The sequence below is a fragment of the Tachyglossus aculeatus genome, chromosome 7 (assembly GCF_015852505.1).
Source record: "Tachyglossus aculeatus isolate mTacAcu1 chromosome 7, mTacAcu1.pri, whole genome shotgun sequence".
Lineage (NCBI taxonomy): Eukaryota > Metazoa > Chordata > Mammalia > Monotremata > Tachyglossidae > Tachyglossus > Tachyglossus aculeatus.
Genome location: NC_052072.1, coordinates 44,868,159 through 44,892,997, shown reverse-complemented (window position 1 = coordinate 44,892,997; position 24,839 = coordinate 44,868,159). Strand labels below are relative to the sequence as shown.

The following is a 24,839-nucleotide window of genomic DNA, read 5'->3' as shown; positions in this document are numbered from 1 at the left end:
GGTTGGCCTGAGCCCAAGAATCAAGAGCTTACTGTATTTTGCCGTTTTAAGGGTCCGTGTGTAAATTAAGAGATGGAAACCTAACCAGCCTACTCCGAAATGGAGTGATTTTTAGACAGCAGGGCTGCCCGCCTTATTTAAGGTGATCTGGCTTAGCCAGCACGTTCCTGCTAGGGTTGGTAGTCCATCGTGACCAAAATGCAATAGGTACCAAAAAAGAACCTGGGATCCTGAGTCGTCCTGCCAATCGGCACCAGCTAACAGGTAAAGATTTCGGCCCAAGCCCTTTTATGCACGTATCGGACTGCGTGGGACGCTTATGCAAAAATATGTAGTTGGATAGGCCAGCTGAAATTTCCAGAAGCCAGTGGCAACCTGCCAATTCTAAAAACGGGCCCTATGGCTGTTGGCACTTAGAGTCTCCCCTAAACTAGAAGCGTACTGGCATTTTTACAAATAATAATAATAATAATAATGATGATAGCATTTATTAAGCGCTTACTATGTGCAAAGCACTGTTCTAAGTGCTGAGGGAGATACAAGGTGATCAGGTTGTCCCACAGGGGGCTCACCGTCTTCATCCCCATTTTACAGATGAGGGAACTGAGGCCCAGTGAAGTGACTTGCCCAAAGTCACACAGCTGACAAGTGGCAGAGCCGGGATTTGAACCCACGACCTCTGACTCCAAAGCCCGGGCTCTTTCCACTGAGCCACGCTGCTTCTCTAAAGAAATCGTTACATCAATTCCATTTTGCAGACAACCCGGTGAGGCAAGTTAAGGCTACCTCAGAAATTACAGTCTGAATAGGAATTTTTTGTTGGGGAGAAAATCCAGCCAACGGAGGAAATAGTTCTGGTTAATCTTCAGCTGAAATTTACAGGCATGTCCAAGCCATCTCACTGTACTTATTATTATTATGGCATTGGTTAAGCGCTTACTATGCGCCACACGGTTCTAAGGGCCGGGGTGGACATGGCGTTATCAGGTTGTCCCATGTGGGGCTCACGGTTTTAATCCCCATTTTCCAGATGAGGTAACCGAGGCACAGAGAAGTGAAGTGGCTTGCCCGAGGTCAACCAGCAGACAAGTGGCGGATTGGGGATTAGAACCCACGTCCTCTGACACTCAAGCCCGGGCTCTTTGCACTAAGCCACGCTGCTTCTGATTCCTGGTCGGGATTTATTGCAATGGTATTTCATGGTAGAGCGTGACTTCTCTCTCACCTGGGCAGTGTTAAGGAAGCTTCCCCCCGGAAGCCAGCTGTTTAGTGCTCGGTCTCTCCTCATCCACCCAAATGACTGACGTTTACCCCCCGGCTGAAACTGCAGAAAGCGGGAATGACGTGGAGGAGGAATGGTTGGCAAGTTGCTTGGGATTGCCGTTGGGACAGGAAGGAGAAGTGTACACTGGACCAGCTGGGAAACTCTTGGGATCAGGATAGTAAGCCTTTCGGATCCAGTTTATATCAGGACCAAAGATAGCCTGAAATGAAGGCAGCTGAGACTTGAAGGAAGTTTCATTAAGTCCTTTATTACAAGGAGATTTCATGTGAAATAGAATGCTTTCTTTTCCCCCTAGCTAGCCTGCCTGCTGCTGAAACAATCTACTCAATAACAATCAATCAATAACACAAGTTAATAATAGTAGTAATAATAACGGTATTTGTTAAGCGCTCAACCCCCAGCTAGCCTGCCTGCTGCTGAAACCATCTACTCAATAACAATTTACTCAGTAACACAAGTTAATAATAGTAGTAATAATGATGGTATTTGTTAAGCGCTCAACCCCCAGCTAGCCTGCCTGCTGCTGAAGCGATCTACTCAATAACAATTTACTCAATAACACAAGTTAATAATAGTAGTAATAATGACTGTATTTGTTAAGCGCTCAACCCCCAGGTAGCCTGCCTGCTGCTGAAACGATCTACTCAATAACAATTTACTCAGTAACACAAGTTAATAATAGTAGTAATAATGACGGTATTTGTTAAGCGCTCAACCCCCAGCTAGCCTGCCTGCTGCTGAAACGATCTACTCAATAACAATTTACTCAGTAACACAAGTTAATAATAGTAGTAATAATGACGGTATTTGTTAAGCGCTCAACCCCCAGCTAGCCTACCTGCTGCTGAAACGATCTACTCAGTAACAATTTACTCAGTAACACAAGTTAATAATAGTAGTAATAATGACGGTATTTGTTAAGCGCTCAACCCCCAGCTAGCCTGCCTGCTGCTGAAACGATCTACTCAATAACAATTTACTCCATAACACAAGTTAATAATAGTAGTAATAATGACGGTATTTGTTAAGCGCTTAACCCCCAGCTAGCCTGCCTGCTGCTGAAACCATCTACTCCATAACAATTTACTCAATAACACAAGTTAATAATAGTAGTAATAATGACGGTATTTGTTAAGCGCTCAACCCCCAGCTAGCCTGCCTGCTGCTGGAACCATCTACTCAAAAACAATTTACTCAGTAACACAAGTTAATAATAGTAGTAATAATGACGGTATTTGTTAAGCGCTCAACCCCCAGCTAGCCTGCCTGCTGCTGGAACCATCTACTCAGTAACAGTTTACTCAGTAACACAAGTTAATAATAGTAGTAATAATGACGGTATTTGTTAAGCGCTTTACCCCCAGCTAGCCTGCCTGCTGCTGAAACGATCTACTCAATAACAATTTATTCAGTAACACAAGTTAATAATAGTAGTAATAATGACGGTATTTGTTAAGCGCTTAACTCTGTGCCAGGCACTATACTAAGCACTGGGGTGGATACAAGCAAATCAAGTTGGGCACAAGCCCCGTCCCACTTGAGGTGCACAGTCTAAATCCCCGTTTTCCAGATGAGGAAACTGAGGCCCAGAAAAGTGAAGTGACTTGCCCAGGGTCAAACAGCAGGCAAGTGGCAGAGCCAGGATTAGAACCCATGACTTTCTGATTCCCAGGCTATTAATCTATCCACTGTGCCTTGCCACTTCTCATCCCACCATCATGGAGGCCTGCTGGCTTGTCTTTACAACTTTTCTCTTGCTTGTAACCAGCTGAACGATCAACTTTCCAAGGGAGACTTCACCTTACCTTCCAGTTCAGAGTCGTATCTTTCATCAGATGGTGAAAAGACTGCAGTGCTTTCTCCTGGAAGGCATTGTTCTCGTACCGCTCGGTGCCAAAACTCCCTCGGGTTGCCGCTTCCACTGTCCTCAGCTGAAGGAACAGGATTAAATCTGGTTTGGGGAGTCCCACATCCGGTTGCTTACACCAATCCAGGGAAAAATTCTCCCCCAAAGAAAGAAGAGGGGAAAAAAAGGACAAGTGTAAAAGTTTCAGTTTAACATTCCTTCCACTGACTTGGAAAATGTCCTCCACGAATGCCCATACTGGGAAGTACTAAATAATAACTATGGTATTTGTTAAGCGCTTACTATGTTCTGAGCGCTGGGGGGGACAGAAGTTTGTCAGGTTGTCCCAAGTGGGGCTCAGTCTTAATCCCCATTTTATAGCTGAGTTAACTGAGGCACAGAGAAGTTAAATGACTTGTCCAAATCAATCAATCGTATTTACTGAGCGCTTACTGTGTGCAGAGCACTGTACTAAGCGCTTGGGAAGTACAAGTTGGCAACATATAGAGACGGTCCCTACCCAACAGTGGGCTCACAGTGTAGAAGGGGGAGACAGAGAACAAAACCAAACATACTAACAAAGTAAATAGAATAGATATGTACAAGTAAATAGAGTAATAATTATATGCAAACATATAATAATAATAATAATGACATTTATTAAGTCACAGAGCTGACAAGTGGCAGAGGGGGGATTAGGACCCACGACTTCTGACTCCGAAGCCCGTGCTCTTTCCACTAAGCCACGCTACTTCTCTAACGTTTCCCTTCCTCAAGGCATGCTGTATCTGAATCTCACTTGTTTGGGCATCGAGGTCAAGGAGGTGGATGAGTAATTTTCTGACGGTCCCCTCTGCCAGTAGGCCCAGCCACTGAGGTGATATGAAGTTACCCAACTCCCCTACATCAATCAATCGTATTTATTGGGCGCTTACTGTGTGCAGAGCACTGTACTAAGCACTTGGGATGTACAAGTGGGCGACATATAGAGACGGTCCCTACCCAACAGTGGGCTCACAGTCTAGAAGGGGGAGACAGAGAACAAAACAGAAAGCAGAACATATGAACAAAATAAAATAAATAGAATAAATATGTACAAGTAAAATAAATGGAGTAATAAATACGTGCAAACATATAGACATATATACAGGTGCTGTGGGGAAGGGAAGGAGGTAAGGTGGGGAGGAGGGAGAGGAGGGGGAGAGGAAGGAGGGGGCTCAGTCTGGGAAGGCCTCCTGGAGGAGGTGAGCTCTCAGTACATATGGGTGGCAGAGGTTCCTCCCTTTACTTTGGGTGTAGCAGAACCTACTGGGGCCAATCAATCAATCAATCAATCGTATTTATTGAGCGCTTACTATGTGCAGAGCACTGTACTAAGCGCTTGGGAAGTACAAATTGGCATCACATAGAGACAGTCCCTACCCAACAGTGGGCTCACAGTCTAAAAGATAGGCTGTGTCCTGAACGCCTAGTCCAGCCTGTATCTGAACACAGCAGGGTTCGGACGCCCCTCCCTCTGTTTGGGGAGACGAGGGTGCGGCTGCATCTGGGTGGCGTTAAGTAGTTACCCTGTGTCCAGTCTGTATTTCTCAATAGTGCATAGGAGTGTCTATATTCATTCATTCATTCATTCATTCAATCGTATTTATTGAGCGCTTTATTGTGTGCAGGGCACCGTACTAAGCGCTTGGGAAGTTCAAGTTGGCAACATAAAGAGACGGTCCCTACCCAACAGCGGGCTCACAGTCTAGAAGGGGGAGACGGACGACAAAACAAAACACGTGGACAGGTGTCAAGTCATCAGAATAAATAGAAGTAAAGCTAGATGCACATCATTAACAAAATAAATAGGAAATATGTACAAGTGAAATAGAGTAATAAATGTGTACATATATGAGAGAGACCAGTGTAGTGTATGGCAACCATTCCCAAACTGAGGTCCTGGCCTTAGCCTGTTCTTATTCTTAGTCTCACTTGGACCTTGATCGCAGTCAGAACTTCCCTTGGACTGAGAGGGGGATATAAGCATAACAACAAAAATAATAATAATTGCGGTATTTGTTAAGCGTTTACTATGTCCCAGGCACTGTACTAAGCGCTGGGGTGGATACAAGCAAATCAGATTGGGCACAGTCCCTGCCCCACATGGGACGAAAAGTCTTCATTCCCATTTCACAGATGAGGTAAGAGAAGCACAGAGACGTGAAGTGACTTGCTCAAGGTCACCCAGCGGACAAGTGGCAGAGGCAGGATTAGAACCCAGGTCCTTCGGACTCCCAGGCCTGTTCTCTCTCCACTAGGCCACGCTGCTTTTCTAGGCCTTCTGCAGTTCCACTGAAAACGCTACTTTGATTCCTACATGATGCTTCTATTGCCAAATCACTTTGACATTATATAAGCCATTTTTGCCTTCATAACATCCTTGTGAGGTGGGGATGGGCAGCCACTATCATCCCTGTATATATGTTTGTACAAATTTATTACTCTATTTATTTATTTTACTTGTACATACCTATTCTATTTATTTTATTTTGTTAGTATGTTTGGTTTTGTTCTCTGTCTCCCCCTTTTAGACTGTGAGCCCACTGTTGGGTAGGGACTGTCTCTATACGTTGCCAACTTGTACTTCCCAAGCGCTTAGTACAGTGCTCTGCACACAGTAAGCACTCAATAAATACAATTGATTGAATGATCCCCATTTTTGCAGATGGGGAAATGGAGGAAAGAAGAGGTTAAGAAAAGAGTTGCCCCAAGCCACTCGGCAACTAAAATGAAGAGCTGGGACTAGATCCTTTCCACTACAATGTGCTGCAGAGGACTGTAAGCTCCTTGAGGACAGGGAACTTATCTCCCAACCGTTACATGTACTCACCCAAGCGCTTAGTAAGTGCTCTGCACATGGTAAGTGCTCAATAAATGCCATTGACTGATACAGGAAGTGACAACCAAAGCACATCTTCAACTCACATGCTCTCTTTTTCATTGACTGCACTGAGAGGGACTGTGTTTGATCTGATTATTGTCCTTATTGTGATTACTCCATAGGGCTTTGGCAAAGAGCTTAACAAATACCAAAGTTGTATTATTATTCTAGACTGTGAGCCCGTTGTTGGGTGGGGACCGTCTCTATATGTTGCCGACCTGTGCTTCGCAAGTGGTTATTACAGTGCTCTGCACACGGTAAGCGCTCAATAAACACGATTGAATGAATGATGAATGTCATACTTTCTGCCAACTCTAACACATGTGAATTTATTTTTAATCCTTGTCGGCACTCATGTATGTGTACTCAGTTTATTAAGACCACTCTAGCTGTATTTTTTTTTTGCTCAGCTCCCGTTAGAGGGTAAACTCCCGTGTGCAGGGAACGTATCCCGTGTTTATTCTATAAGGATTGGGAGGCAGGAAACCATGGTTCTAATCCTGGCTCCGCCTGTTGGGTGACTTGGACAAGTCACTTAAATTCTCTGGGCCTCAGTTTCCTCATCTGTGAAACTGGGATAAATACCTGCTCTTCCTCAACCTCAGGCTGTGAACCTCATGTGGGACACGGACTGTGTTTGATCTGATTGTATCTGATCGACCCCAGCGCTTAGCCCTCTAATAAATGCCTAACAAATACCACAGATCATCATTATTACTATTATTACTACTGTACTTGTTAAGCATCTAGTACAAGCATCTAGTGAAGGAGGTGCTCAAAAAATGCTGGAGCTACCTACAGCTACCACCACTGACAACCTTTCATTTCAAATTTTCCTTTATGAAATAATATTATTTTTGTGTGGAGGGTACTTTTATCCAAAGCACTTTCACATCGGCGCCCTCATTTTATCCTCACAACATCCCTGAGGCAGGGAGAGGTGGATATTATCATCTCCTCTTAAGAGATGAAAAAACAGAGAGGTTAGGGGACTCGCTCAGGGACACACAGCAAGCCAGCAGTAAAACTCACGTTTAACAACAGGCCTTCTGGGTTACAAATGTTCTTTCCTACTCTCTTCCCGTAGTCTTTTCATTAGGCTTTACTACTCCATCTTTATGTCTAATGGGCTAGCAAATCAGGTAGGTATTGTGTTTTCATGCGTGATCTACGTGATGTGTGTAAGCTCAGGAACCAAGCACCCACTTGAGCGTTGAGAAATAATGAAGAGAATGAATTGGCAAGCAAAGATTGAAAGAAATGATCAGCTTTGTAATAGGAATGTGAAGAGCCACCATCCTCCATAGGCAGCATTATTTAAAAGGGTTTATCACGGCGTGGAATGTTCCTATTGGAAAAGTCATTTTGCTACTATTACAAATGTTTAAAACCACTCCTAAATGGACACATAAAATCGCTGCTTTTTCCTTAATTGCAAGAAGTTGGTTAGGGTTTCCCAATACTCACCTCTTTGGCACTTGTGAAGGCCACACCAGAAAAGGCGTATCTGTCTACTACAAGGGTGATGCCTTGATTTAACTTTTCCTTCATCATTGGCCTAAAAAAAAATGTAAATATAGGAAAGAAAAATGATTCTCCAATACTAAAGTTATCACCACTTTTCTAATACAAAAAAGAAGCCCATATTCTTTACACCTAGTTATGAAAGATAAACGGAGAAGCGGCATGGCTCAGTGGAAAGAGCACGGGCTTTGGAGTCAGAGGTCATGGGTTCAAATCCTGGCTCCGCCAATTGCCAGCTGTGTGACTCTGGGCAAGTCACTTCACTTCTCTGGGCCTCAGTTACCCCATCTGCAAAATGGGTATTAAGACTGTGAGCCCCCGTGGGATAACCTGATCACCCTGTAACCTCCCCAGCACTTAGAACGATGCTTTGCACATAGTAAGTGCTTAATAAATGCCATCATTATTATCATTATAAACATTGATGATGGTACATTGAAAAGCAGGAGCTGATCATTTCATCTCTTTCCTATAAAGCGATTTTCAGAAAGTACCCAGAAACGCATTTATATGTTGAATTTAAAATAATAAAAATTTACCAGACTCAGGTGACTTTTCATTTAGCAAGTCTCCTTTCCCTCCCCAGTTTTCAGGACTGATTCAAAATAGATACTTTGGAAAGCGGAGCTGGTGGGAGGGGAGAGTAGGCCTTTGAGGGCCAGGGACCACGTCTCAATTATCACAATCTCCCTCATGTTCAGGACACGCTTCTGTTATTACAAGCATTTAAGAAATGCTTGCGATTTCCTGATGGTCAAATGCATCAATCCCTGGTCTCCACCCTATGACTGCCCACGATCCCCCGACTTGTCCACTTTCCCCCCAACCCAGCCTCAGGGCAGGTAAGGAGACATAGCTGGGAACAGTGAGGTTAAAGGAGGGAGAAGGCACTTAACAGCATGTGTAAACTATTACTGCTGTATGAGAAGCAGTGTGGCTCAGTGGAAGGAGCCGGGCTTTGGAGTCACAGGTCGTGGGTTCAAATGCCGGCTCCACCACTTGTCAGCTGTGTGACTTTGGGCAAGTCACTTCACTTCTCTGTGCCTTAGTTCCCTCATCTGTAAAAATGGGGATTAAAACTGTGAGCCCCCCGTGGGACAACCTGATCACCTTGTAACCTCCCCAGCTCTTAGAACGGTGCTTTGCACAGAGTAAGCGCTAAATAAATGCCATTATTATTCTTTTAGACTGTGAGCCCACTGTTGGGTAGGGACTGTCTCTATATGTTGCCAACTTGTACTTCCCAAGCGCTTAGTACAGCGCTCTGCACACAGTAAGCGCTCAATAAATACGATTGATGACGATTTCCTCATGGTTTCCTCTAGACTGTAAAATCCCATCTGGAATGTGTCACTGTGGGCAGGGAACATTATCTACCAACTCTTGCTATACTGTACTCTCCTAAGAGTTTAGAACAGTGCTCTGCACATAGTAAGCGCTCAACAAATATAACTGATTGATTTCCATTAGGCCACACTGGAGAAAGAGCGTGGCTTAGCGGAAAGAGCACAGGACCTCGACTCTAATCCTAGCTCTGCCCCTTGTGTGCTGTATGACCTTGGGCGAGTCACTTAACTTCTCTGTGCCTCAGTTACCTCTTCTGTCAAATGGGGATTAAGATGGGGAGCCCCACGTAGAACAGGGACTTGCGTCCAACCTGATTATCTTCTAACTTCCCTAGTGCTTAGTACATCGCCTGACACGTAGTAAGCGCTTAACAAATACCATTTAAGAAAAAAAAAAGATTGGAATGGAACAAATTCAGTCTGGGAATCTGGGGGCCCTCCAAACCTGAAGAAGCTTCCTGTGAGTTCTAATCGATCATATTTACTGAGCGCTTACTATGTGAAGAGTACTGGACTAGGCACTTGGGAGAGTAATAATAATAATTGTGGTATTTGTTACGTGTTTACTATATGCCAGGCACTGTACTACGCCCTGGGGTAGCTGCAAGATGATTTGTACTTCCCAAGCGCTTAGTACAGTGCTCTGCACATAGTAAGCACTCAATAAATACGATTGATGATGATGATGAGGTCAGACAGTCTCTGTCCCATAGAGGGCTCCCAGTCAATCAATCAATCAATCGTATTTATTGAGCACTTACTGTGTGCAGAGCACTGTACTAAGCGCTTGGGAAGCACTTCAGCCGCAACTGAATCACTCTCTAACACCAGAGTCCCCGTGATGTATTCCCAGACTGCTGCTACCAGCTGGGGACAGAGTAGCACCTTTGTCCCTTTCCTCCCAGTTTGGCAAACTGATGGGAAAGTGCTGCTAATTTGTGACGAAAATTAGTTTAATCTAATGGTTCAAGATGAACTGGTTCAGAAATTAAACGGTTCAAGATTCTTAGCTGAACATTTGAGAAAAAGATTGACTGGTTTTTGGTTTTTTTTTACACTTGTTCCCAGCGGTTCGCAGAAAAGAGCAGATGCACTGTGTGATCCTCCAGATTGATTTTCTTCTCCAGGTAAGAGCTGAGCAACTTTCCAATTTCTGTTGATCGCTCTATAATGAAAAAAATAACATATACTATTATACTTTCTGCCTAGAAAAATGCTTTATATTTTCCAAACAGCCTATGAGTCTCTGTTCAAAGCCTTGCACTGACTCAAGTACTTCATTGTCATCAAAGTCATTCTCATTACCAACAGTGTTTTCAAGTGCTTATATGTGGCAGAATACTGTACACGGGGCTTGGGTAACAATAGAAATACGACACAATCACGCCCTCGAAGATAGTAGATGGAAACTGCCTAACGTCACATTAAAGAGAATAAATAAATCGAAAGTATTCCTTACAGATATATTTACGTGGTTATGGGATGGGACTGTACAACATAACTTTAAAGGACTAAGTCCTTGTCTATTATTGATTTAAAAGTTTTTTTGAGATTCAACAAAAACAAGAATGACAGTTGAGCAATATTAATCTCGACATAACATATATCAAAACTGAAGAATGGTTAAAAACCTAATATGAAGCTGCCCTTTCAGAAAGTAGATCACAAACAGCAAAAATCCATCGGTTTATATTGTCAAAAAGGTAACCTAGATTTCTATTTCCACATTAACAACAACATTCATTCATTCAATCGTATTTATTGAGCACTTACTGTGTGGAGAGCACTGTACTGTTTGGAAAGTACAATTCGGCAATAATCTCTAGTGGAGGGAGGGAGACATCAAAACAAGTAAAAGGGCATGAATATTAATAGAGTTATGGATATATACACATATACATAAGTGCTGTGCGGCGGGGGAGGAAGAGCAAAGAGAGAAAGTCGAGGTGACGCAGGAGGGGGACCTGAGGAAAAGGGAGCTTTGTCTGAGAAGGCCTCCTGGAGGAGGTGTGTCTTCAGTAACCAGCAAGATAGTGGTTTGGATGGAAAGGGCGGATCTTGGCAATGTCGCGGGGGTGAGACCGGCAGGTTTTGGTGACGGATTGGATACGTGGGGTGAATGAGAGAGCGGAGTCAAGGATGGCGGGAAGGATGGTAGTGCCGTCCACAGTGACAAGAAAGTTCAGAAGACCGGGTCTGGAAGGGAAGATAAGGAGCTCTGTCTTGGACATGTTGCGTCTGAGGTGGTAGGGGGACATCCAAGTAGAGATGTCCTGAAGGCAGGAGGAGATGTGAGCCTGGAGGGAGAGAGATCAGGGGAGGAGATACAGATTTGGATGTCAATCAATCAATCAATCGTATTTATTGAGCGCTTACTGTGTGCAGAGCACTGTACTAAGTGCTTGGGAAGTACAGGTTGGCAACATATAGAGACAGTCCCTACCCAACAGTGGGCTCACAGTCTAAAAGGGGGAGACAGAGAACAAAACCAAACATACTAACAAAATAAAATAAATAGAATAGATATGTACAAGCAAAATAAATAAATAAATAGAGTCATAAATATGTACAAACATATATACAGGTGCTGTGGGGAAGAGAAGGAGGTAAGATGGTGGGATGGAGGGGGAACGAGGGGGAGAGGAAGGAAGGGGCTCAGTCTGGGAAGGCCTCCTGGAGGAGGTGAGCTCTCATTAGGGCCTTGAAGGGAGGAAGAGAGCTAGCTTGGCGGATGGGCGGAGGGAGGGCATTCCAGGCCCGGGGGAGGACGTGGGTCGGGGGTCGATGGCGGGATGGGCGAGAGCGAGGTACGGGGAGGAGATTAGCCGCGGAGGAGTGGAGGGTGCAGGGTGGGCTGGAGAAGGACAGAAGGGAGGTGAGGTAGGAGGGGGCGAGGGGATGGACAGCCTTGAAGCCCAGGGTGAGGAGTTTCTGCCTGAGGCGCAGATTGATTGGTAGCCGCTGGATTGATTGGTAGCCACTGGGTAGACACTGGATGTCATCTGCGTAGAGATGATAGTTGAAGCCGTGGGAGCGAATGAGTTCTCCAAGGCAGTGAGTGTAGATGGAGAACAGAAGGGGACTGAGCACTGAACCTTGAGGTTCCCCAGCACTTAGGGGATGGGAGGGGGAGGATAAGTCCGCAAAGGAGACTGAGAACCAACGGCCAGAGAGATAAGAGGAGAACCAGGAAAGGACGGAGTCAGTGTTGGGCGTGGGTGTCAATAAGGGAAGAGAAATACTTTTGCCGGGCAGAGCTAGGACAAACTTGAAGTGGACAAGGTCAGCCTGATGTTTTGATTTCCACCAGCAGCGGTCTGCGGCTCAAGTGTAAGAGTGAAGGAGCCCGAGAGCGGAGGTGATCCAGGGCTGTGGTTTAGTGGTTTATTTATTTATTTATTTTACTTGTACATATCTATTCTATTTATTTTATTTTGTTAGTATGTTTGGTTTTGTTCTCTGTCTCCCCCTTTTAGACTGTGAGCCCACTGTTGGGCAGGGACTGTCTCTATATGTTGCCAATTTGTACTTCCCAAGCGCTTAGTACAGTGCTCTGCACACAGTAAGTGCTCAATAGATACGATTGATGATGATGAGGATGATGGTGCGAGAGCAACAAAGGGATAAGGGAGTGAATGAGTTGAGTAGAGAGGGTGGTGTTGAGAGCATCTGTTTGGTCCTCAAGAGTGGGTAGAGTGGGTATGGAGGCTAGCTGGGGTGTGATGCGCTGAGAGATGGATGGGGTCGAGAAAGCGGAGGTCTCTGTAGGAGAATAGTATAGATTTAGGGGTACAGAATATAATAATAATAATAATAATGGCATTTGTTAAGTGTTTACTGAGTCCCAAGCACTGTTCTAAGCGCTGGGGTAGATACAAGGTGATCAGGTTGTTCCACGGGGGGCTCACAGTCTTTAATCCCCATTTTCCAGATGAGGTAACTGAGGCCCAGAGAAGTGAAGTGACTTGCCCGAAGTCACACGGCTGACAATTGGTGGAGCTGGGATTTGAACCCGCGATCTTACTCAAGCCCGTGCTCTTTCCACTGAGCCGCGCTGTACCCTCCCCAGCGCTTAGCACAGTGTTTTGCACATAGTAAGTGCTTAATAAAAGCCACCATTATTATAATAATTATTATTATTATCTGAAAGCGGAGGTCTCTGTAGGAGAATAGTATAGATTTAGGGGTACAGAATTTAATAATAATAATGGCATTTGTTGAGTGCTTACTATGCGCCAAGCACTGTTATAAGCGCTGGGGTAGATACAAGGTGATCACGTTGTCCCACAGGGGGGCTCACGGTCAATCCCCATTTTACAGATGAGGTAACTGAGGCCCAGAGAAGTGAAGTGACTTGCTCCAAGTCACACAGCTGACAATTGGCGGGGCTGGGATTTGAACCCACGATCTTACTCAATTCATTCAATCGTATTTATTGAGCGCCTACTGTGGGCACAGCACTGTACTAAGCGCTTGGGAAGTACAAGTCGGCAACATATAGAGACAGACCCTACCCAACAGCGGATGCTCTTTCCACTGAACCACGCTGTACCCTCCCCAGCGCTTAGAACAGTACTTTGCACATAGTAAGCACTTAATAAAAGCCATCATTATTACAATTATTATTATTATCTGAAAGCAGAGGTCTCTGTAGGAGAATAGTATAGCTTTAGGGGTACAGAATATAATAATAATGGCATTTGTTAAGTGTTTACTATGTGCCAAGCACTGTTCTAAGCACTGGGATAGATACAAGGTGATTAGGTTGTCCGGGGGGGGGGGATGGGACGGACTCACAGTCTTTAATCCCCATTTTCCAGATGAGGTAACTGAGGCTCAGAGGAGTGACTTGCCCGAAGTCACAGGGCTGACAATTGGCAGAGCTGGGATTTGAACTCGTGATCTTACTCAAGCCTGTGCTCTTTCCACTGAGCCACGCTGTACCCTCACCAGCGCTTAGCACAGTGCTTGGCACATAGTAAGCGCTTAATAAAAGTTGTTATTATTATTATTATTATTATTATTATTATTATTATCTGGGCCCTCCGGGTTGGGCTGGAGGACGTGGCAAGCACACGCGGTTGTATTCATTCATTCAGTCGTATTTATTGAGCGCTTACTGTGTGCAGAGCACTGGACTGAGTCCAAGTTGGCAACAGACAGAGACGGTCCCTACCCAACAGCGGGTTCACAGTCTAGAAGGGGGGGGAGACAGACAACAAAACAAAACATATTAACAAAATAAAGTAAATAGAATAGTCAACATGTACGAGTAAAATCAATAATCAATCTGTACAAACATATATACACGTGCTGTGGGGAGGGGAAGGAGGTAGGGCGAGGGTGATTCATTCATTCAATCGTATTTATTAAGCGCTTACTGTGTGCAGAGCACTGGACTAAGCGCTTGGGAAGGACAAGCTGTCAACATCTAGAGACGGTCCCTACCCGACAGCGGGCTCACAGTCTAGAAGGGGGAGACGGACAAAAAAACAAAACATATTAATAAAATAAATAGAATAGTCAATATGTACGAGTAAAATCAATAGAGTGATCAATCTGTACAAACATATATACAGGTGCTGTATATAGACTTCTAGTCTGTGAGCCCGCTGTTGGGTAGGGACCGTCTCTAGATGTTGCCAACTTGTACTTCCCAAGCGCTTAGTCCAGTGCTCTGCACACAGTAAGCACTCAATAAATACAATTGAATGAATGAATCCCCCCCGCCCTACCTCCTTCCCCTCCCCACATCACCTGTATATATTTGTACGTATTTATTACTCTATTTATTTTATTTGTACATATTTATTCTATTTATTTTAGTTTGTTAATATGTTTTGTTGTCCGTCTCCCCCTTCTAGACTGTGAGCCCGCTGTTGGGTAGGGTCCGACTCTATCTGTTGCCAACTTGTACTTCCCAAGCGCTTAGTCCAGTGCTCTGCACACAGTGAGCGCTCAATAAATACGACTGATTGATTGATTCCCAAGCGCTTAATCCAGTGCTCTGCACGCAGTAAGCGCTCAATAAATAGGACTGAATGAATGAATGAATGTTGGGTAGGGGCCGTCTCTAGATGTTGCCGACTTGTCCTTCCCAAGCGGTTAGTCCAATCAATCAATCGTATTTATTGAGCGCTTACTGTGTGCAGAGCACTGTACTAAGCACTTGGGAAGTACAAGTTGGCAACATCTAGAGACGATCCCTACCCAACAGTGGGCTCACAGTCTAGAAGGGGGAGACAGAGACAGAGAACAAAACATATTAACAGAATAAAATAAATAGAGTAATAAATACGTACAAACATATACACGTATATACAGGTGCTGTGGGAAAGGGAAGGAGGTAAGGCGGGGGGGATGGAAAGGGGGAGGAGAGAGTCCGGTGCTCTGCACACAGGAAGCGCTCAATAAATACGATGGAATGAATGAATGAATGTATGAATCAATACGATGGAATGAATGAATGAATAAATACGATGGAGTGAATGAATGAATAAATAAATACGATTGAATGAATGAATGAATGTATGAATAAATACGATGGAATGAATGAATGAATGAATAAGATGGAATAAATGGATGAATCAATACGATCATCATCAATCGTATTTATTGAGCGCTTACTATGTGCAGAGCACTGTACTAAGCGCTTGGGAAGTACAAATTGGCAATACAGAGACAGTCCCTACCCAACAGTGGGCTCACAGCCTAAAAGGGGAAGACAGAGAACAAAACCAAACATACTAACAAAATAAAATAAATAGAATAGATATGTACAAGTAAAATAAATAAATAAATAGAGTAATAAATATGTACAAACATATATACATAGATACAGGTGCTGTGGGGAAGGGAAGGAGGTAAGAAGGGAGGGATGGAGAGGGGGACGAGGGGGAGAGGAAGGAAGGGGCTCAGTCTGGGAAGGCCTCCTGGAGGAGGTGAGCTCTCAATAGGGCCTTGAAGGGAGGAAGAGAGCTAGCTGGGCGGATGGAATGAATGAATACGATGGAATGAATGAATACGATTGAATGAATGAATGAATGTATGAATCTATACGATTGAATGAATGAATGTATGAATCTATACGATTGAATGAATGAATGTATGAATCAACACGATGGAATGAATGAATGAATGCATGAATCAATACGATGGAATGAATGAATGCATGAATACGATGGAATGAATGAATAAATACGATTGAATGAATAAATACGATGGAATGAGTGAATGAATGTATGAATAAAAACGATGGAATGAATGAATACGATGGAATGAATGAATGAATGCATGCTGTGGTGAGGGGAAGGAGGTAAGGCGGGGGGGATGGAGTGGGGGAGGAGAGAGTCCGGTGCTCTGCACACAGGAAGCGCTCAATAAATACAATGGAATGCATGAATGTATGAATGAATACGATGGAATGAATGAATGAATGTATGAATGAATACGATGGAATGAATGAATGAATGTATGAATGAATACGATGGAATGAATGAATGAATGTATGAATGAATACGATGGAATGAATGAATGAATGCATGCTGTGGTGAGGGGAAGGAGGTAAGGCGGGGTGGGTGGGGGGGGGGGATGGAGTGGGGGAGGAGAGAGTCCGGTGCTCTGCACACAGGAAGCGCTCAATAAATACAATGGAATGAATGAATGAATGTATGAATCAATACGATGGAATGAATGAACACGATGTAATGCATGAATGTATGAATCAATACGATGGAATGAATGAATGAATGTATGAATGAATACGATGGAATGAATGAATGAATGTATGAATGAATACGATGGAATGAATGAATGAATGTATGAATGAATACGATGGAATGAATGAATGAATGCATGCTGTGGTGAGGGGAAGGAGGTGGCGGGTGGAGAAGCTGAGGCCGTACCCGGGAAGGTGAGGAGATGGGCGGGCTGCCCGCTATCCCTCAGGGCGTCCATCAGCTTCCGGCACTGTGTGCTCTTGCCGGCCCGGTCCACGCCCTCCAGCACGATCAGGGCACCGCGACGCCCCGCCGCCATGGCCACCTCCTCCTCCTCGGCCTCCTCGGCCGCCTCAGCCGCCTCAGCCGCCTCAGCCGCCTCACGCGCGGTAAGGCCGCCCGGGGCGCCTGCGCACTGCGGCCCGGGCCGCTCCGGCCTCAGGAGCCGCGTGGGAAAGGCGGCGCGCCTGCGCAGTGCGGCCGCTCCGGCCTCATGCTCCGCGCGGGACAGGCAAGGCGGCGCGCCTGCGCAGTGCGGCCGCGGCCTCTTCAGCCTCGGGCGCCGCGCGGGACGGGCAAGGCGATGCGCGTGCGCACTGGGGCCCTGGTCGCTCCAGCCTCAGGACCCGCGCGGGAGCCCGCTGTTGGGTCGGGACTGTCTCTATATGTTGCCAACTTGTACTTCCCAACCGCTTGGTACGGTGCTCTGCACACACAGTAAGCGCTCAATAAATACGATTGATTGAAAGGAGGCCTTCCCAGACTGAGCCCCCTCCTTCCTCTCCCCCTCGCCCATCCCCCCGTCTTACCCCCTTCCCTTCCCCACAGCACCTGTTTATATGTATATATGTTTATACATATTTATTATTCTATTTATTTATTTATTTTACTTGTATATATCTATTCTATTTATTTTATTTTGTTAATATGTTTGGTTTTGTTCTCTGTCTCCCCCTTCTAGACTGTGAGCCCACTGCTGGGTAGGGACTGTCTCTATATGTTGCCTACTTATACTTCCCAAGCGCTTAGTACAGTGCTCTGCACACAGTAAGCGCTCAATACGATTGATTGATTGAAAGGAGGCCTTCCCAGACTGAGCCCCCTCCTTCCTCTCCCCCTCGCCCATCCCCTCGTCTTACCTCCTTCCCTTCCCCACAGCACCTGTTTATATGTATATATGTTTGTACATATTTATTACTCTATTTTTTATTTTACTTGTATATATCTATTCTATTTATTTTATTTTGTTAATATGTTTGGTTTTGTCCTCTGTCTCCCCCTTTTAGACTGTGAGCCCACTGCTGGGTAGGGACTGTCTCTATATGTTGCCAACTTGTACTTCCCAAGCGCTTAGTACAGTGCTCTGCACACAGTAAGCGCTCAATAAATACGATTGATTGAAAGGAGGCCTTCCCAGACTGAGCCCCCTCCTTCCTCTCCCCCTCGTCCCCCTCTCCATCCCCCCATCTTACCTCCTTCCCTTCCCGACAGCACCTGTATATATGTATATGTTTGTACATATTTATTACTCTATTTATGTATTTATTTTACTTGTACATATCTATTCTATTTTATTTTGTTAGTATGTTTGGTTATGTTCTCTGTCTCCCCCTTTTAGACTGTGAGCCCACTGTTGGGTAGGGACTGTCTCGATATGTTGCCAACTTGTACTTCCCAGGCGCTTAGTACAGTGCTCTGCACACAGTAAACTATCAATAAATACGATTGATTGATTGAAAGGTGGGGCGCGTGCGTAGTGGGGCCGTGGCCACTCCAGCCTGAGGCGTGGCGGAGCGCCTGCGCAGTAGGGCCGCGGCTGCTCCAGCCTGAGGCACCGCGCGGGACAGTCAAGGCGGGGCGCCTGCGCAGTGCGGCCGCGGCCACTCCGGCCTGAGGCGTTGCGTGGCACCGGCAAGGCGGGGCGCCTGCGCAGTGGGGCCGTGGCAGCTCCAGCCTCAGGCGCCGCGCGGGACAGTCAAGGCGGGGAGCGTGCGCAGTGCGGCTGTGGCCGCTCCAGCCTGAGGTGCCGCGTGGAACAGGCAAGGCGGGGAGCGTGCGCAGTGCGGCTGTGGCCGCTCCAGCCTGAGGTGCCGCGTGGAACATGCAAGGCGGGGCGCGTGCGCAGTGGGGCTGCGGTCTCTCCAGGGACCGTTTCCAAATGTTGCCAACTTGTACTTCCCAAGCGTTTAGTACAGTGCGCTGTACACAGTAGGCGCTCAACAAATACGACCGAATGAATGAATGAATGGCAGGGAGCGTGCGCAGCGTGGCTCAGTGGAAAGAGCCCGGGCTTTGGAGTCAGAGGTCATGGGTTCACATCCCAGCTCTGCCACTTGTCAGCTGTGTGCCTTTGGGCAAATCACTTCTCTGGGCCTCGGTTCCCTCATCTGTAAAATGGGGATGAAGACTGTGCGCCCCACGTGGGACAACCTGATCACCTTGTATCCCCCCCAGCGCTTAGAACTGTGTTTTGCACATAGTAAGCGCGTAACAAATACCGTCATTATTATTAGTGTTGCGGCTGCTCCAGGGTGAGGCGGCGCGCGGGACAGTCAAGGCGGGGAGCATGCGCAGTGGGGCCGCGGCTGCTGCAGCCTGAGGCGCCGCGTGGGACAGGCAAGGCGGGGAGCATGCGCAGTGGGACCGCGGCTGCTCCAGCTTGAGGCGCCGCGTGGGGGGGAAAGCATGCGCAGTGGGGCCGCGGCTGCTCCAGCCTGAGGCGCCGCGTGGGACGGGCAAGGCGGGGAGCGTGCGCAGTAGAGCCCGGCGACGCGTGGGACAGGCAAGGCGGGGCGCATGCGCAGTGAGGGCCGCGGCGCGGGAGCGGCGGGAGGGAGGGGGCCCAGCGGGAACAGCCACGCCGTCCCCCTTTCCTTCCCGCCTCCGCGCCCCCTCCCTCCGCAGCGCCCCCATGTTCATTCATTCATTCAATCGTATTTATTGAGCGCTTGCTGTGTGCAGAGCACTGTACTAAGCGCTTGGGAAGGACAAGTTGGCAACATCTAGAGATGGTCCCTACCCAACAGTGGGCTCACAGTCTAGAAGGGGGAGGCAGATGCACATCATTAACAAAATAAATAGAATAATAAATGTGTGTGCTTTGCACAAAGCGCTTTAACAAATGCCATCATTATGTATTATTTATTACAAACATATATACAGTTGCTGTGGGGAGGGGAAGGAGGTAAGGTGGGGGGGATGGGGAGGAGGAGAGGAAAAAGGGGGCTCAGTGTGGGAAGGCCTCCTGGAGGAGGTGAGCTCTCAGTAGGGCTTTGAAGGGAGGAAGAGAGTTACATCACGCTCCTTTGCAAACGGCTGGAAAAAACCGCTGAATTCATTCATTCAGTCGTTTTTATTGAGCGTTTACTGTGTGCAGAGCACTGTATTAAGCGCTTCTGGGTGTATTGTTAGGCTAATAATAAGAATAGTAATAATGGCATTTGTTAAGCGCTTGCTATATGCAAAGCACTGTTCTAAGCGCTGGGGGATACAATAATAATAATAATGGCACTTATTAAGCACTTACTATGTGCAAGACACTGTTCTAAGCGCTGGGGGTATACAAGGTGATCAGGTTGTTCCACACGGGGCTTACAGTCTTCATCCCCATTTTACAGATGAGGTAACTGAGGCCCAGAGAAGTTAAGTGACTTGCCCAAAGTCACACAGCTGACAAGTGGCAGAGCCAATATTCGAACCCATGACCTCTGATTCCAAAGTCCGTGCTCTTTCCACTGAGCCACCCTGCTTCCCAAGGTGATCAAGGTGATACAAGGTGATCAGGTTGTCCCACGTGGGACTCACAGTCTTAATCCCCATTTTACAGATGAGGGAACTGAGGCCCAGAGAAGTGAAGTGACTTGCCCAAAGTCACACAGCTGACAAGTGGCGGAGCCAGGATTAGAACCCACGACCTCTGACTCCCAAGCCTGGGCTCTTTCCACTGAGCCACAGGCTTAATAAATTCCTACTACTACTATTACTATTGTGAAGCAGCATAACGTAGTGGATAGACCATGGGCCCAGGGAGTTAGAAGGTCATGGGTTCTAATCCTGACTCTTCCACTTGTCTGTTGTGTGACCTTGGGCAAATCATTTCACTTCTCTGTACCTCAGTTACCTCATCTGTAAAATGGGGGTTGACATGGGATTTGCTTGTATCCACCCTAGCGCTTAGTACAGTGCCTGGCACGTAGTAAGTGCTTAACAAATACCATAATTATTATTACTACCACCACTAGTACTACCATTCATTCATTCAATCGTATTGGAGCACTTACTGTGCACAAAACACTGTATTCTATTATAGCTCCTATTATTCCTTGACCCAAGGTGGAGGAAGTATATTAATAATAATAATAATAATGGCATTTGTTAAGCGCTTACTATGTGCAAAGCATATTACGTGGGAAATTACGTGGGAAGAGCACTGTACTAAGTGCTCAGTACTAAGCCAATGGCATGTGAATGATGGGACAAAGTCTGAGGAAAAACCAATCTCTACAGCTTCAGCTTTCAGTGTGGCATCTTTCTGACCAAAATAAGCAATAACCAAACAGTTGCTATTATTAGTCTTAAAAGCTTGTGGTTTCTGGTCTTTTTCCCTCATCAAAAGAAGTGGAAGTTTATTTGAACTGGCGTCACTGCCTGCTATTAGATTGACTTGTCAGAGTTTTCTTGAAAACTAATCTCTAACAGTTCTAACTTTGCTCAAGTGCGTCTTAAATCAATCAATCAATCGTATTTATTGAGCGCTTACTGTGTGCAGAGCACTGTACTAAGCGCTTGGGAAGTACAAGCTGGCAACATATAGAGACAGTCCCTACCCAACAGTGGGCTCACAGTCTAGAAGGGGGAGACAGAGAACAAAACCAAACATACTAACAAAATAAAATAAATAGAATAGACAGGTACAAGTAAAATCAATCAATAAATAGAGTAATAAATATGTACAAACACATATACATATATACAGGTGCAGTGGGGAAGGGAAGGAGGTAAGATGGGGGGATGGAGGGGGGACGAGGGGGAGAGGAAGGAAGGGGCTCAGTCTGGGAAGGCCTCCTGGAGGAGGTGAGCTCTCAGTAGGGCCCTGAAGGGAGGAAGAGGGTATATTAAATTTATTTATTTATTATTTATTAAATCAGAAACAACTTTTTATCATTTTTCTTTATGAAGCGCTGACTTGCTATTTAGTGATAACTAGATAACACCTCAGCAGTCATAGAAAGCTAGAAGGTGCACCTGTTCCTTCACTGCTAAAGTCTTCTCAGGCAAGCTGAGAAACTTTGATCTCCTTTTATGCCCACTTCTGCATCAGAAGGGTAGAGTTAGCCACCAAACCTTCTTCAAAAGCTTCATCTTCAGTTTCATCACATCCAAATTCTAGGCAAAGCGTCACTTAAAACTGCAGGGTTGATTTCAGAGTTCAGTGTTTCACTTCAACTATGGTCCTTTTATAACATTCCATAAACCACAGAGTGTCCTCCAAACTCTTGCTTTGGAGTTGTGGTGGGCATTTTTTAATTCCAACATTGCATTTTTCTAGATCATCATCACCATGATTGAATATCTGTTACACCCAGGAAACAAATCTGAGGAATATGAGACACAGCGCCTGCCCTCAAAGAGCCTACAACCTAATCATACCTGCTCTTTTTCCAGTCTGAGGGTACGTGTCTGTGCCCCAAGTTCCAGACCAACTTTCTTTTGGCCTTTTTTTTATATAATGGCATTTATTAAGCGCTTACTATGTGCAAAGCACTGTTCTAGGTGTTATTAATCCTCCTCCAGATGAATGGCTTCTAATTTTTACTTTGTTGTCAAAACCTTCTTTCTTTTTCCTTGTAACATCATCATCAATCGTATTTACTGAGCGCTTACTGTGTGCAGAGCACTTTACTAAGCACTTGGGAAGTACAAGTTGGCAACATATAGAGACACTCCCTACCCAATAGTGGGCTCACAGTCTAAAAGATATTCCATCTCTAAAGATCAATTTTTTTTTTTAAAAAAAGGACATTCCCCATGTTATCTGAGAAAAGGGTAGACAAACATACTGGGTTCCTGAGCCAGTCTTAACTGAAATTATAGGCTAGGATCTCGTTGTTGTCAGCAGGTAATTCCCAGTAACCTTGGAACACATCCCAGATCCTAAAACGCATTCATTCCCGCGCGGGAGCCCACTGTTGGGTAGCGACTGTCTCTACATGTTGCCAACTTGGACTTCCCAAGCGCTTAGTACAGTGCTCTGCACACAGTAAGCGCTCAATAAATACGACTGATTGATTGATTGATTGATTGAGATAGAGACAGTCCCTACCCAACAGTGGGCTCACAGTCTAACTTCTAGACTGGGAGCCCGTTGTTGGGTAGGGACTGCCTCTATCTGTTGCCGACTTGTCCTTCCCAAGCGCTTAGTACAGTGCTCTGCCCACAGTAAGCGCTCAATAAATACAATTGAATGAATGAATGAATGAATGAATGAATGAATGAAAGACCGTCTACACTAGGCCCCTGCCCAGAGCCAGGGCCCATGGCTGAGGTGCTCAGGGAGAGCCCCTATGGGTCCTCCCTCTATATCTATCTAACATATCTATCTAGATAGATATATATCTATATCTAGATAGATATATACATATATATGTATATCTAAATATATCTATATTTAGATAGATATATCTACCTATCTAGATATAGATATCTAGATATATATGTAGCTATATATAATCATCTATATCTATCTAGGTAGATATATATCAATCTAGATAGATATAGATATATATCTATAAATCTATGTAGATTGATATATATCTATATCAATCTAGATAGATATAGATATATATCTATAAATCTATGTATCTATAAATAATAACAATAATAATAATGATAGCATTTACTAAGCGCTTACTATGTGCAAAGCACTGTTCTAAGCGCTGGGGGGGATACAGGGTGATCAGGTTGTCCCACGGAGGGCTCACAGTCTTAATCCCCATTTTAACAGATGAGGTAACTGAGGCTCAGAGAAGTTAAGTGACTTACCCAAGGTCACACAACAGACATGTGGTGGAGCCGGGATTCATAGTTCATAAATCTATCAATCTATATCTCATCTATATCTGTATATAGATGATATGGCTCAGTGGAAGGAGCCCGGGCTTGGGAGTCAGAGGTCACGGGTTCAAATCCCGACTCCGCCATTTGTCAGCTGTGTGACTTTGGGCAAGTCACTTCACTTCTCTGGGCCTCAGTTCCCTCATCTGGAAAATGGGGATGAAGACTGTGAGCCCCACGTGGGGCAACCTGATCACCTTGTAACCTCCCCAGCGCTTAGAACAGTGCTTTGCACGTAGTAAGCGCTTAACAAATGCCATTATTATTATTATTATTATATATAGATATCTATATCCATCTTATAGCTTTAATTCTATTCTGACGATTTTGACACCTGTCTCCATGTTTTGTTTTGTTGTCTGTCTCCCCCTTCTAGACTGTGAGCCCGTTGTTGGGTAGGGACCGTCTCTATATGCTAACGACTTGTCCTTCCCAAGCGCTTAGTACAGTGTTCTGCGCACAGTAGGCGCTCAATAAATACGATTCAATGAATGAATATCTATCTAAACACACACTCACTCTCTCTCCCTCTCTTATTCCCCTCCCACACCACCCATCGCGAGGGCGGGGGAGAAGAACAACTCGATCGGCGCCCTGGAGGAGCGAGGCGCCCAATCAGAGGGCGCTGCTCATGAATAGTGAGTGCGCGGCGTCCAATCAGAGGGCGCTGCTCATAAATAGTGAGTGCGCGGCGTCCAATCAGAGGGCGCTGCTCATGAATAGTGAGTGCACTGCGTCCTATCAGAAGGCGCTTCTCATGAATAGTGAACGAGCGGCCCCCCCGTCGGCGCCCTAGAGAGAGGCGTCCAATCAGAGGGCGCTTTTCATGAATAGTGAATGTACAGCGTCCAATCAGAAGGCGCTGCTTATGAATAGTGAACTAGACGGTGGCCCCGAATGAGTAGCAGACTCCCTCCCCCCCCCCCATCACGAGGGCGGGGAGGAGGAGGAAAGCGCCCCCATTGGCGCCCTGGAGGAGCGAGGCGTCCAATCAGAAGGCGCTGCTCATGAATAGTGAGAGGGCGCCCCCGTCGGCGCCCTGGAGCGAGGCATCCAATCAGAGGGCGCTGCTCATGAATAGTGA

General features: G+C 45.7%; 1 protein-coding gene across 6 annotated transcripts in view; it reads right to left on the bottom strand.

Annotated features, from left to right (window-relative positions):
• DTYMK (deoxythymidylate kinase) overlaps window positions 1-17,054 on the bottom strand; it is a 28,608-nt gene extending 11,554 nt beyond the window's left edge. For 2 of the 6 annotated variants that reach the window (XM_038748830.1, XM_038748827.1), the window contains exons 1-4: window positions 16,829-17,022; window positions 9,981-10,089; window positions 7,522-7,612; window positions 3,091-3,294 (exon numbers count right to left, since the gene is read on the bottom strand). In XM_038748830.1, coding sequence (XP_038604758.1) covers window positions 3,091-3,294; window positions 7,522-7,612; window positions 9,981-10,089; window positions 16,829-16,961 — 537 coding nt within the window. In that variant the 5' untranslated portion in view covers window positions 16,962-17,022. Of the gene's footprint in view, window positions 1-3,090; window positions 3,295-7,521; window positions 7,613-9,980; window positions 10,090-16,828 lie in introns of all 6 variants that reach the window. The other 4 variants (XM_038748828.1, XM_038748829.1, XM_038748831.1 and 1 more) reach the window with 4 other exon arrangements.
• Between the last annotated feature and the right edge of the window lie 7,785 nt (window positions 17,055-24,839).